The sequence below is a fragment of the Porites lutea genome, chromosome 1 (genome assembly GCF_958299795.1).
Source record: "Porites lutea chromosome 1, jaPorLute2.1, whole genome shotgun sequence".
Lineage (NCBI taxonomy): Eukaryota > Metazoa > Cnidaria > Anthozoa > Scleractinia > Poritidae > Porites > Porites lutea.
In genome coordinates, this window is record NC_133201.1 from 11,755,064 (window position 1) to 11,769,295 (window position 14,232).

Below are 14,232 nucleotides of genomic sequence, written 5' to 3' on the forward strand. Positions count from 1 at the left end.
GCAAAACAACAACTGTGGACGTGCATCACGCTTGTGTGTACGTTTCTTAGTTGTCGTTGCATGATTGCGACGTGAAACTTCCCAATTACCCGCTTTACGAAGTAGGTGAGCACGACTCAAAAATTTTCTTTTTCTTTTTCTAAACTTAGATACGGTCCTTTCGGAGTTAACCCCAGAGAGTTTCGCTAATATTTGACAAATTGAATTAAATTGAATAACATCGATGAAGTTTGAAACAGTGCGAACTCACTTTAGAAGCGACGTTTTCGGTTTGTTGTCATCCAGAAATTTTGTCACCATGGCAACGTGACGTAATGACTTTTCCGCTCTATCTATAGACAATTTGCCACCCATCTGGAGGGGCTAACATCTGCCTTGCTAAGACAAACTATTCAAATAGGTGGGTACTTGTTTAAGCGCAGAGTACTGTTCGAATCAGAGAAGTGTCAGTGTTACAGGTGTAAGCGGTGTTAGCAAGATGTATGACCGTACTAAACTTCCACTGATTTAACATATTTAAAAAAAAAAATTAATGCTCGGCAGCCAGTAAAGTCAGGTTTTGTTCAGTCCACTTTCTCTGGAACTTTATTGTCTATTTAACACGTACTAAAAGGCCTTAACTAATACAATAAAACATGCTTGCTAAATTAAATGTAACCATGGTTTCGCTACCTTTGTGTGAACAATATTTATTTCGCTACTATACACATCGAGATTATCTGCCCTCTTTGGCAGAAAGTAAAAGCCTTATATTATTTATTTCTTGGAATTAAAAAAATCTTTGGTCACTATTACCAATGAAAATATCAATAATTCACAATTTAATGTTAGAAATGAGAGTACAAAACTGTCCCAAATGCACAATAAAAAACTAAACTTCTCGTCTAATCTCGACCAAGCATATATTTCAATCTTCAGACAGGCGGAAAGCGCATACTGTCAGAATTTTATGACCATTTCAAATATATATGTAGATCTTAACAAGACACTTTTAGTTATCAAAATAGCTGGCACAATGCAGCAAAGTTCTTCATATGTATGTCGAAGGCGAGTTATCTTTAACATTTTGAAAACATTGGAACTACTTGGTTTCAAAGTCTAAGAAAAACTATACATTGTTCTCTACTGCTAAAAATTAGTACAGTTTTGTCTTGTATTTCAGCTGTAAATAAACTTCTGTTGTTCTGCGTCTCGGCTTTGCTCAAGAGACAAAGCAAAAGCTGCAAATTAACACATGTTAAGGTTTTCTTCATTACTACGTTTCACAAGGTGGTTCTAGCTTAAAATTCTAAAATGTGACCATCTAAATCAAAGCTGATGACAGCACCTTTCTCTGCTTTCTGTGGTAGTGTCTATTATTATGATGTAAGCGGTAAATAAAACTCGTAGGTTGGTCAATAACATCCTGGCATTTCACTTTACCGAAGGTTACTGAAAAAGTTTTCCTGTCGCAGATAAGTTTTGGTATGCTGAGTAAAAGGGTTCGTTTCCTGGAACCCTTAGGTGTTATAATTCCAATAAATGTCACTTACAATACATGTTCGCCCGTGCTGTTTATTATGCCGTAAAAAAAATGGTGTTTCAACTAATAATGAAATGTTAAATTACGTCCATAAAAATTGAAAACTACTCAAGCGGTCTGTACGTAGCCATCAGTTTGCTATGAACGAAATCAATCTAACAGATAATAATTGTGTAAATTAAAGTGAATTAAATCCACGAGTAGCCATTAAAATGAAACCTATTTGTACTGGAAGTACTTGGTACCATTTGGACGAGGAGTGGGGTGGGGAAACTAAAAGCATGAAGGGTCACTTCCCAGTCTCCAAGTAAGAATTGTTTCTATTGGGTCCAGACCTTAAGTCAAGGGTTCGCCACATAGAAGCACTACTCGGGTACAGCCACGAGGCTGTACTCGGGCTACCAGTGTAAATTCAACAACTCCTTGCTTCATAACTGGACCACATATGAGTGTAAATTAAAGATGCGAATCCGTAGATCCAAATGAAGAAAACCGTGGTAAATGGCCTGAAACGACAAAGACCTGACTGAGACGACGCCCATCGTTAACTTGATTTTATGTACAAACTTGGTTAGCTTCAAAAGGCCGTATCTTTGCTCAGCGTTTTCTTAACTTCCTTCAGACTCTTGTGAATCTTATTCTTGTGTCCAATGAGTTTGATTCCCATTCCACTGAGGTCCAACTCGTCTTCTGAAGCAACCTGTTGTAAGTGCGTAAATCCGGCTTTGCTGAACATCTCGTTGTATTGGCCCATTTTGATACTTTCCAGCCAGTCTTTGATAGTAGTGAAGTCGGTGTATTCCAGTTTCGGAGACCTGCGAACAGATATACCGTCAAAAGAGCTGGAACATGTCTACTTTGAAACAAACAGTCAATGAAGTCTACTTGACGTATGAGACTGTTTACTTTAATAGTCTATTTTGTGGCCAATTATATACCCCATCTTAATCACTTTTGGGCAAATATGTAATTTTCGAGATCCCAGCTTAGTCACTTTCTATTTTTATGAATTGACCCATTTTTTTAAACTGAATGAACAACACTTTACTTTTCATCTGCAGTACAAACATTCTGGTAAGTTTGCTAACCGTAAACATGAAGAACTGTCTTACCCCCAAAAATCCGAGAATGTGCGACTCCATTCTAGTAACTCTATTGAAAACGTGACCCCATTATAGTCAATCCAGGCGTGAAAATGCGACCCCATCCAGCAGCACATCCCCATTAGCCTCTTAAAAGGCAGTACCCTCCCCCCTACCCCCCTGGGCTACGGATCAATTTAGGATTCTGGGAAACTGCCCACCTACCCCTCCCCTAAGCTAACATAAACACTTACTTCTAACTTAGGATAAAATGATGGCTTAGGGCAGGGGTAGGTGGGCAGTTTCCCAGAAACCTAGATTGATCCTTATTCCCTTCGCATTTTAAATTTCAAAAACCCTCAAATGCCATATTTTCAAATTCTCCATACTTTTAACCCCACCCCCCCCCCCCCTCTAATTTTTATCCATTTAAAACATTAGAAAAAAAATTATTTTTTAAAAAAATTCTCAAATCTTTAGTGAACCAATGCCTCCGACCCTATTTCATAATTTAGCCATTTTTGATTTAAATGAAATGTTGGCTAAATTAGGAAAAAAAGGATAGAAATAAACGAAAGTCTCTACTGGCTCGCGTCCGTGGCATATGACAACAATAAATATAGATGTAACGACTACTCCTTACTTTGGCTCTGGAGTTGGATCCTCGTTAAGCCTGTCTGGGGAGCGAATTAACACATCCAACCGCTTGACTATGTCAACAAACTTTGGCCTCTTGCTCCTGTCAGCGTTCCAGCAATTTAACATGATCTGGTGAATAGTTTTAGGGCAGCCCTGGAATAACGGTAGAATAGAATGAAATTATCTATAAGTTATTGCATCCTGCTGCTAGGTCTTTTTTGACTAACGCAACCACAAATTTTTATCGAGCATTCAGAGCATCGTGGGCTTTTAATTCCAGTAGAATGAATGTCTACGCCTATGGATCATGTGAATGTGACATGTGATCCCCCTATTAGAGTCGCTTACAAACGTGCAATAGAAAATTAATTAGAAACCTTATAAAATAAAACAAACTTCAACAATGAGAGGATCCTATTTCATCTGCCACAAACACTGTATGACTAGGCAACTTTATTACGTCCAGATTTCCTTTACAAGGTTACAATCACTGTCACAGTTAATCACCAGCTTGTATCAGTCTTAGCCGGTGTAACTCCTACGTTTCTTGTTTGCTTGTTTGTTCTTTGTCTTATTTTTTAATGAAATGCATAAGCATGGCGATAATCTTCTTTGCTTTAAAATATTTAAGTTGTCCATTTAGCTTTGCTAGTTATACCCGGTGCTCTAAGCCGGCCAAGGATTATTAAAGGTTGAAGTAGCAGAACAATTACGGGACAATATCCGTGATTCTTCATCGAAATAAGGAGTTTAAACTGTCGTTCGCAAAGATTTACATCCAGCTTCCAAATACCTAAACAACAGAACAGAACTGTAAACTGCGGTCAATTAGGTAAAACTTTTACAGTTGTGAGTGTAATTTACAAGTGTAGCTACTGTTCTGTTATAGAGTTTCAGTACAACTCACGTTAGAAGCAAAAATAAGATTTCAACCTAAAGGTTATGAAAGTAACACGTAGCCATTACGTACCAAAGGCGGTGGAAGACGGTAGCCACCTTTGACTCGGTCCATCACCTTGATAAAAAAGACAAGGCAGACAATCAGTTAGCCAGTACTCAAAGATAATAATTCAACGATACCGGATAGCTTTTGTGCCGAGACCTTACGAAACTACGCGCCGAGCAATATCAGGTAAGTGTTCACACTGCACCGTGTCGTTACGAAAAGCTGTCCGGTAATAGTGTGAATGTAAAGTTAGTTTTATAAAGTTAAGCTGATGAAATAAATGTTCCACCGTTAACCATTCTTAAATTCTTTTCCCCGCTAGTAGAAAATGTCAGAACCCGCCAACTGAGGTTTCTGGGTCATGTGCTCAGGATGCCTGATGATGAGCCATGCAAGGAGTACGCCCTGTATATTCCACCACATGGGAAGAGAAAACCAGGAAGGCAACGAACCCTGTTTCTCAGATACATTCAACACCTTTTGGGGGACACAGACAACATGATTGGCCCGGGCAAGCTGTCTGATTTGGCACAGGATCGTTGTGGCTGGAGGAAGCTCGTAGTCGCCTGCTCTGCAGCCGACCGATGATGATGATGATGAAACTGAACACAACTCCAGAAAGCTGTTATGCTGCACGTGGAGGCTGACACTTGCACAGGCCAACCAGAGTATCGATGCAAGCACAGGACCCCTATAATAAGCTGATGATTCTTTTAAAGTGTATATGACAGAAATTTTTTTATTTGCTTGATAGAATCTATACAGTGTTTTGATAAGGAAAGCAAAAAAATTTTTTCGATAGCGATTTTTCTTCCCCGTGTTTTAACCTGCCAAAAACGTGAAATTTCACTTCCGGTGAGCTACAAAACCGCGCCGGCGAAAACAGAAGACTGGGAATGATTGTGACGTCATTTCAGGACATTCTATTTCGCGGCAGGCAAATTACCTGGTCATTTCCTTATTTGTGTGGCAAAGTGTGGAGAATGTTTTTTGAGTTTCGCTGACCTTTTTTGATCAGAAACAGCAGAAATCAATAAAAAGTCGCTTCAGCTCGAATTTAATTGCCTGTGAAAAAGAATAATGAGTTTTGAAAGCGATACGGAATAAATTCAATAGCTTATTTGTTTTCAACTGCAGCTACCGGATTAAAGGGAGCTGAGCTAGGGGACTTAAATGCCATGAAAAAGTATATAGAAAAGAAACATCAAAACGTTTGAACACGGTAAACAGCTCTCCATTTGATTGTCTGCTTGGTTTTGTATGTTGTTGTTGTTATTTTGTTGTTTGGATTTGGGGAGGGGAGCATTAATAAATATGACTGAAATAAATCATCGATATCAATCACAACCACTTTTAATGAGTGGTATAGACTGGTATGACTGTCAGACAGGTCACTTAGCACGATACAGAGTAGTAACCTATGTTTCCACTCACCTCAAAATTAGTCCAATCCCAATATGGCCTCTCTGCAAATGACATTATTTCCCACAAAAGAACTCCATAGCTCCAAACATCACTTGCCGCTGTGAACTTACGATACTCAATCGCTTCCAGAGCTGTCCATCTCACAGGAATCTTACCCCCCTGAAGTAAAATACGAGTCAAGTCAAACGGATGCACGAGAGGGCAGGTGACGACAGAAAAAAACAAAACAAAACTTTAATGCAGTTAAAATAAACCACTTAGTACTTCTTAAGTAGACTTAAAGTAAATACACGAAAGCTACCAGGGGAAACTTTTGTGCGGCAACAGAATGAACAAAAAGTGGCTTTGAACAGATTTGCCAACCCCCAAAAGGCAAAAAAATATGACATTCCGAACCTAGAGCTGGGAGAAGGAGTAAGAAATGGGTCAAAGGTAGTGAGATGCGCCAAATATACGAAAGTGCTCTTGTACATGTAAGTTGCAGGGCCGGAAAGCTTAGTTTGTCTACTAGACGACCGCCCCTCCACACCAGATATATCACTCCCCTTTTCGTCGCTGCAGACAAGATGATGGTCAAGTTTGTTGGCGGCCATCTTGAAACGAAGGAAATTGCGCGTCTGCGCATTTGGTGGCAGCGACAAGTCACAGCAGGCATAAGGAAAAAACGCGACCACTAAGGTTTTCCTTGGATTGAGCTGGCTATCTATCCATATCTAACTTGGGAACGAACCCCACTGCTCCAAATGTTTTCTGGGGTTTGACTTTTCGAAAAAGCCTGAGAAATCAGTTGCCAACTCGTGAGAGCTTGAGACAGGTAAGAAAAAGTCGTGAGATTTGGCAAGTCTGCAATCTACCTCGAACATCTGCAAACGTGGTATTTATTTGTGCAATATCCACACTATACTGCGCCTAGACGAAATGTCTGCAAACCTACCCAACACGCATTTATGCATTATATTTTCGTGGATATCTGAAGCCTTGTCTGACATAACTTTGTGCAGTATTTAAACTGGATGTCTCCTAGACGAGTAGGAGAGGATCTCCAAAACTATCTGATCAGACATTATTATTTGTCCAACGATATCCACATTGCATCTGCTCTTGAAGAATATCTACAGCGTGCCTCACATACATTCATATTGACAAAACACGATACTGACAAACCAAAAAAAAACCGTGAGATACCTTCGTTTCATAAGCAGCGTCTTCCAACTCTCTTGACAGACCAAAATCAGCCACCTTACATACCATGGTTTCTGAAACCAAAACATTCCGAGCAGCAAGATCCTGGAATAGAAAACAACAGAACTTCAAAGCCAGTACTTATCGAGCTTACGACAACTTAGTCGGCTATACATACAGTATAACCAAGCCTAAGAAAACAGCCGACATTTCGCGACGCCTTACTGCTTTCCCCGAGAAATGACGTTTCAGGAACGAGCGCAGAAATTCCATACTGATGACGCGCACTTCCCAGATCTGGGTAGTGCTTCTGATTGGTTGAGGCAAATGTCACACGCGGTACGACCAATCAGACGCACTACCCAGACCTGGGTAGTGACACATCATCAGTATGGAATTTCTCAGTGAAGTCGTTTCTCAGACGTAACTTCGCGGGGAGACCAGTGGTCGCGTCGTGAAATGTCGGCTACTTTCTAACTAAAGCCTGGGTGACTGATTAACCATTTCCTCTGAAGTCGCCGGAAGTAAAATATGTTGAATCCTTCCTTCAAAAATATCTCAATGTTTTTCTTTCCTGATATTTCACCATACAAGGGTAAGGTAGAGGCGCACACGAGCCAAAGGCCCAAACGGCCGGAGCTTATCCTAGTTTCATTAGCATGAAGCACCTAAGAGCATAGCTACTTTCCACCGAACGAGATACTAATCTATCGCAGGGTCACCCCCCAGCAATATTTCGAAAGTACCCATTTATACACCTGGGTGAAGAGAGACAAAGTGGAGTAAAGTTCTTTGTCTAAGGAAACAACGCGACGGGCTAGGCTTGAACCCCGGACCTCCAGATCCGGAGTTCGAGGTGCTAACCACTCGGCCACACACGCCTCCACATCATCACCATACAAGACAAACTAAAAAATATAAGCCAGGGACAAGCTGGCTGAAATTTACATACCCGGTGAACAAAGTTCATTTCGGACAGAAACTTCATTCCCGAAGCAACGCCGCGTGCCATTCCAAGCAGTTGCTGTATTGTTAATTTACCATCCATTTTCTAAGAAAAATCAAGTTTCAAAAAAGGTCCAAGTTTATTATTTTCAAGTAAAGACACATTTACAATGGATCGACCTGCAGGTAGCTAAGGCCTAGGCCAAACCAAACTCAGTGAGTTACCGGCGTTCATGAAAAGTTCGACGTCTGGCTCAATGAGGTTCGTCTGAATGAGTTTGGATCGTCTAACACGTTCTATCCGTCTGCTTCAGACGTACAAAACGCCTGAGGGTCGTCTCCGGGACAAACGTCGATCTTCACATGCAACAAACTTAACTCATTAATTAAAAATTTGTATGATAATGTATTCTTAGTAGTCTCGTTCGGGGAAAAATTTATCGCTGAACACTCGCTGACCGGCTAAAATTGCTATTTTGGTCTGATTCAGTTGATTTGTTTGAGGCGTCCTAACTTCGACGTTTGACCCAACAGACGATCTTAACTTAATTTACGTCGACCCAAATTAGGGTTTGATTCGTCTCATGAGAAGTTCGTCGTTTGGCCAAAGCCTAAGCTAATCAAGGTGGTCCAGTCTTTCAAGATAGGTACTGATACAGTAAATCATTCACAACTTGAGAGGATTTCAAAACAAATAGAACATGACAATTTTATCGCAAACTATTATCAGAGTGCCTGAGTACAATCTTTTTACAATAGGATACAACCTGCCTCAGTTGGTAAAAAAAGGCGCAAAACTTATGCAACAACGTCCTTTATAATGCCCGTTAGAAGTCTGTAGTTTCAAGATACAACAATCATCAGTAATTATATCGCGAAGGCTGGTAAACTTACCTTAAGAAAGTTGTCTAAGGAGCCATTGGCCATGAACTCAATAACAATCATTAACGGCAAGGCTGTTGGTAAATATGAGAAAATAAGAGTTGGAGGCCATTTCAGTAAAGTCACTAGAAAAGGTTTTTTTTTTTTTTTTTTCATTTATTTTTAAAACAAATATTTACGTACAGATTGTGAATGATAGGCATAGGCTCTCTATTTCCACTTACTTTTAGTTACAACACCTTCCAGATATATGACATTTGGATCGCAAAACTGTCCCATGATGGAAGCTTCAAATATAAAATCTTTACGGTTCTTTGTTGCTGCTCCAGCCTACACGAAAGGAGAAACGATAATCAAAGTTATCCCAGAGGAGAAACAACAGCTACAGTGGTGGAGAAAAACGATGCAGATAATAATTTATAAGGAAAGTACTTGGTAAATCATTCATTCAGTGGTTTTGAAAATTAAATTCGGGTTTTTATAAGTACTGTTTTGATTCCCTCCAGTTATTCTTTTGTTGCTGTTGAAGTGAAAGTCTAGAAATATAACAGAACACTTAAAGTCAGATCCCTCGGGAAGCCAGTTAGATTTGTTTTCCCTCCAGTCCTGATGTTTCCCTGGACTCTCGGGAAAACAAAACTTACTGTTTCCCTTGGGATCTGACATTAAGTGTATATTGTTAAACAAACAAGGAAATAATGAAACCAAAAGTAAGAGTTGTACAATGTTATGAGGTTCTAAACCAATGGTTATGAAAGAGGATTCTTTCTGCAAATCATCAATTCTTGGTTTTCACATGACGTCACCAAAACTCAAACCAATGAATTATTAATTCTTCTGAGCTTTTACTATCATGAAGCATTATTTTAAACAGTTCTTTTCCAAACGTATTGAAACGGATTCGATTTAGTATAGAGTTTTGAAACATCCTTAATTAAAAAACAGTCAAAACAAAATGTCTTTAAATCAGCACTGCTATAGGTTGTTTCGAAACGCTTTTCCTATTTGGGTTATAAACTTCCTTGGATATAAGCTCTCCCCCCCCCCTCCCCCTTATATGCCCAGGGCTTTTACGCGATAGTTAACGGCAGTCTCTGCTACTTGACTCAATGCAGTTTCAACTGGCCAATTCTACAGAAGACAACAACTAAACATTAACCCACCTTCAAAGTTTTGACAGCAACAAGAATGGGTTCTTCATCTGGTCGTGTTAATGTCCCTTGGTAAACATCACCAAATTCACCTGAGTTGGGAATATAGTAAATTAGAAAGGCCTTCAGCCTGTACATAGTATATCAGTAGGAGTAACCTGATCATTCAAAGAATCAATGATCCAATAACTCAGACAGCCTAATTTAATACAAAGAATAACAATTTGAGTGGTCACACTAATGATCTTATCCACAAACTCAAGATTTAGAACCACCTTCTACAGCATAATAAGCAGCACTAAAGCAACCCACATACACTGTTCTACACACGCTCAGTGGTTTCTATTTAAATGATAAAACTTTGATGCATTGACTCAAAAGCTCAGACTTCCTTGTACTGTATGATATACAGTACAACAGAGACAGTTTTGTAGGTGCTGCTTTCAGAAAAAGAAAAAAAAAACGTTGTGAACATGACCCAAATCAAGCATGTTTGGAAAATAACTTCTCTCCAAGCCCCACGCACCACTCCACCAACTTAACACTCCCAGTCACTCTGCCCAGTCACCACTTAACTTACAGAGAGCAAGTGGCTGGCCACTCATACCTCAAGATTACTACAGTACCAGCCTCTTACATAACATACAGTCACTGCACACTAGCTTGCACCCAGTCACAGTTAATGATTTCAGCCACAGACTCAAAAGACATGAGATAAACTAGGGCTCAAAATAATTTTTGTATGATGGCCAGTCATGTTGACCGGCCAAACAATTTTAAGTTCGATCATGGGTCACTTCTGGCCAGGCAAAATATGGCCAACCAAACAGATTTCAGCTCGGTCAATACCATCTTCGACCAGTCAAAATATTGAAACATTTATTTTATAGTAAAAGCCACTTGCGAAACAAAACATTGCCTTGCACGCTCCAAAACTTGTTGCATTACAAGATAGAACAAAATTGAAAGAAACATTGTTCATCTAACATTCAGGGCATTTTGCGATGTATTCTTTCTCATGATTTTGCAGATGATAAAACACGCAACAAAGACGGAATTCCTTTTTTTTTCAATAATAACAAACAACTTTAGAGAGTTGTTGTTTCTGTCCGTTACTAATAGTAGATGTTGATTGATGCGATATTATTTTTGTTGTTGACGGTTTAGCGTACTTACAGATGTACACGTTTTTGTTTTATTTTATAGCAAAACGATAAGTGTCACTTAGACAGCCGCAGAACGTAACTTTCTCATCCGTATTCTCCAAATTTGAGACTTCAAGCAGCTAAAATATTTAATGATTTAACAGTCTCTGTAATTTCCAGAATAAAAGTGAATAAATCAACTTTTTTAGTTATTTATTTGAAAGCCATCTAATCGACCGGAGTGACTGAGAGTTTGTCCGGACAAACGGTAATCCTGGTGGCCAGACAATGTCTGTTGACTGGATGTTATTTTGAACCCTGTGAACTTAGGTCAAAATCAACACTTAACCGTACATGTAGTAAAACATTGCCTGTACCATTTTCAGGGGTGGTGTCGATTCTCAAGAAAATGTAACTGCCTGACATACCTCCACCAATAACCTTCTCTAGGGTGATCCACTTCTTGTCCAGCTCTTTGGCAAACTCTTTCAAGGCTTCCTCTGGATCTTCATAATTACAAGGGTCAATATACAGCCTCTGACCATGAGACGGCAATTCAACTTTACATCAATATAAAAAAAGAACAATAGATAATAAATTAAGGCATTTAAAAAAATAATACATGTGCGTACATGTATGTCAAAATGTGGTGAAGGTCATGAAACCACCTCGACTAAGTACCATACCCTATGGCCAGTTAAGCTTAGCTGCACATTGTAGAGGAATGGTACACATTGCATTGATGTGAAACCCCAGTCACAAACATCGTGCATCTTACAGAGGGTTGGTGTGACACCCTCTTTAACTTATAGCCAAGACATCAAGCATCAGTCCATGCTTTTCTTTATATAATCAATCTTTTGACACATCTCTACAGGAAAGTGCCAGTGTCCTGCATCTTACAGAAGGTTGGTGTAGCACCACCTTCACCTTTATGATACAGACACCTAGGGTCGGTCCATGCTATTCTTTAAATAATCAATCTGTTGACACACCTCTCCAGGACAGTGCCAATCATAAAGGTGTCCTTGATCTTATGAACGGTTGGTGTGACACCCCCTCTACCTATATAACACAGAAAGCTAGGGTTGATCCCTGCTATTCTTTAATCAATCTAAATTGACACACGTCTCTAAGAAACGGCCAATCACAAAGGTGTCCTGCATCTTACAGAGAGGTGGTGTGATACCCCTTTACTTTTATAACACAGACACCTAAGGTCGGTTGATGCTATTTTTTAAATAATCAATCATCAGTGCCAATCACAAAGGAGTCCTCCATCTTTCAGCAGCTAGATTTATCCCCTAAGAATTCACACAATAAAAATAATCTTATTGCACATACACAATACAGCAGTAGGAAAATAGAAAAAGGCAAGTTACAAATATTTCCTATTAGTAAAATCCAACTAGTGGTCTATTATCAACGCTGCATTCTGATTGGTTGAACTACTACTAGGCTATATGTCATAGCCCACTAGTAGTAATAAGCTCCGGCTTTAAAAACCAAAACAATGGCGGCTGAATCACGTTTTGCTAGCTCAAGTTGTTTTGTCTCAATATTTTTGACCAACTAGTTGGATTTTACTAAAACAATTATTCCTCTCGCCCTCATGGCCTCTGAGTCAATAGCCCATTTGGCCTTCAGCCTCATGGGCTATTGACTCAGAGCCCATTCCGGCTTGAGGATTAATTGTTAATTATTCCTATTTTTGTAGGAAATTATTGTAGTAGTAATGAAAGTTAAGATGTTAATTAAGATGAAAAGGTAACAAGAAATATCAAAAGGGCAATTGCTAGTATTGTAGCATTCACAGAAAAAAAAAAGGTGAATTTCCTACTTTGCTCACTATCTCCTGGTCTTCCATATCCTTTTAGTATCCTGTCCCTAAAAGAAATATAACCAAATCCAAAAAAAACTTACTAATTAATGAATAAATGATAATTATACACTGTGCTCTATCATGAAATGTAATGCAGTTATTCTTTTAGTATACATGTACCTATTCCTTTTGAATGCAAAACAGACATCATGACACAGGCAGCCATCTCACAGCCTTAACACTATAAGCGACAATATCCCACACATACAAATTCTCCAGACTTCTCCATACATTTCCTCTAAGTAATAAGAAATTTTTTTTCAAAATAATATCAAAGGTATTTTTTGGTGATCATTTTACTAATTTTCATAACAATTTCTCCTGATGATGTATTGATTTTTGTTAGGACAAAATTGATGTTGGTCACCCTTGGGACTTCAAAGTTGAGATTCTACAGAGGCAAAAAATTGTTGCGTAAATCTTCCTACAAGTATAATTATGCTACATCAGAGTATAAACTCATAATTTGATGTTCACTAATAAATTCTTTAATTATTATCTATTATGAAATATTAACCATCAATTACTAACTATTATAACCTAAAGATAATAGTTATCTAAATAATTATTTTCTGAATTTACCTGCGCCGCATGCACACCACAAAAACTATTAGGGCCACGATGATTAGCACCACAATTGGAACAGCTATGTACAGAACCATCCTAACTTCCTTAGATAATGGTGAGGAATCACCTGGAGAAACAACACATGCAGCACAATTCAGTCATTCATGGCAGATAGAATGAAGACAAAACAATGACTATAGATCAGAAAATGCAATTATGTTTGTAAGAGGAATTAGTGACATCTTTTTACTGTCAAAAAAATCTGAAACAAATTAAATCCTACCTGGATCTTTTGTGGCAGGTGAAATTTCCTCTGTAAGAAAACAAATTTATACCATTATCATAATCATTACATTGTTTATGTATGTTTACAATGAAGGATTACAATGATTGCTTGATGTTGTAAATCTCTTTAATTTTCCCTGTTAAATATCTTTAAGTATGTAGAGTACCCACACTGCCTGCCTCGAATAGCATTAGCTAAATGCAGACAGTGTGTACATGTATGTTTAATGTACACTGTATTTCTCTGCTTTTTAACCCATTCACTCCTCGAGATTTTGCTGAAAAACACGTTTTCAAGCTAGTCAAGTGGTTTTCTGGTCACTGCCGTGCTATAAAGAGCAAAAACTTGCCACAAAATCATGATCAGTTTAAGGTTGTACACTTCACCGCCTTCTGATCCAGATGCAAACTATTAGCTTGCAAAGTTCAGGCATGCGCAGAAAGCAAAATTTCACAATAGTTTTTGAGTTAAAAGTGACACAGCAGTCTTGACTTTTACTTTTCGCTTTCTCTCCTCCCCTCTTTTTTTGCTTTCCTTGCCTCATTTTTTTTTCTCTTGCTGGGCATTTAGTAGGCTTC

At 38.8% G+C, this 14,232-nt stretch overlaps 1 protein-coding gene across 2 annotated transcripts in view; it reads right to left on the bottom strand.

The window, feature by feature from the left end:
- Positions 1–552: 552 nt before the first annotated feature.
- LOC140945150 (ephrin type-A receptor 4-like) overlaps positions 553–14,232 on the bottom strand; it is a 29,890-nt gene continuing 16,210 nt past the window's right edge. The window contains exons 6-18 of one of the 2 annotated variants that reach the window (XM_073394213.1): positions 13,652–13,681; positions 13,384–13,495; positions 12,760–12,806; positions 11,348–11,479; positions 9,787–9,866; positions 8,848–8,953; positions 8,636–8,697; positions 7,749–7,847; positions 6,800–6,901; positions 5,624–5,773; positions 4,214–4,258; positions 3,248–3,396; positions 553–2,337 (exon numbers count right to left, since the gene is read on the bottom strand). In XM_073394213.1, coding sequence (XP_073250314.1) covers positions 2,100–2,337; positions 3,248–3,396; positions 4,214–4,258; positions 5,624–5,773; positions 6,800–6,901; positions 7,749–7,847; positions 8,636–8,697; positions 8,848–8,953; positions 9,787–9,866; positions 11,348–11,479; positions 12,760–12,806; positions 13,384–13,495; positions 13,652–13,681 — 1,352 coding nt within the window. In that variant the 3' untranslated portion in view covers positions 553–2,099. The remainder of the gene's footprint in view (positions 2,338–3,247; positions 3,397–4,213; positions 4,259–5,623; positions 5,774–6,799; positions 6,902–7,748; positions 7,848–8,635; positions 8,698–8,847; positions 8,954–9,786; positions 9,867–11,347; positions 11,480–12,759; positions 12,807–13,383; positions 13,496–13,651; positions 13,682–14,232) is intronic. The other variant, XM_073394219.1, reaches the window with a different exon arrangement.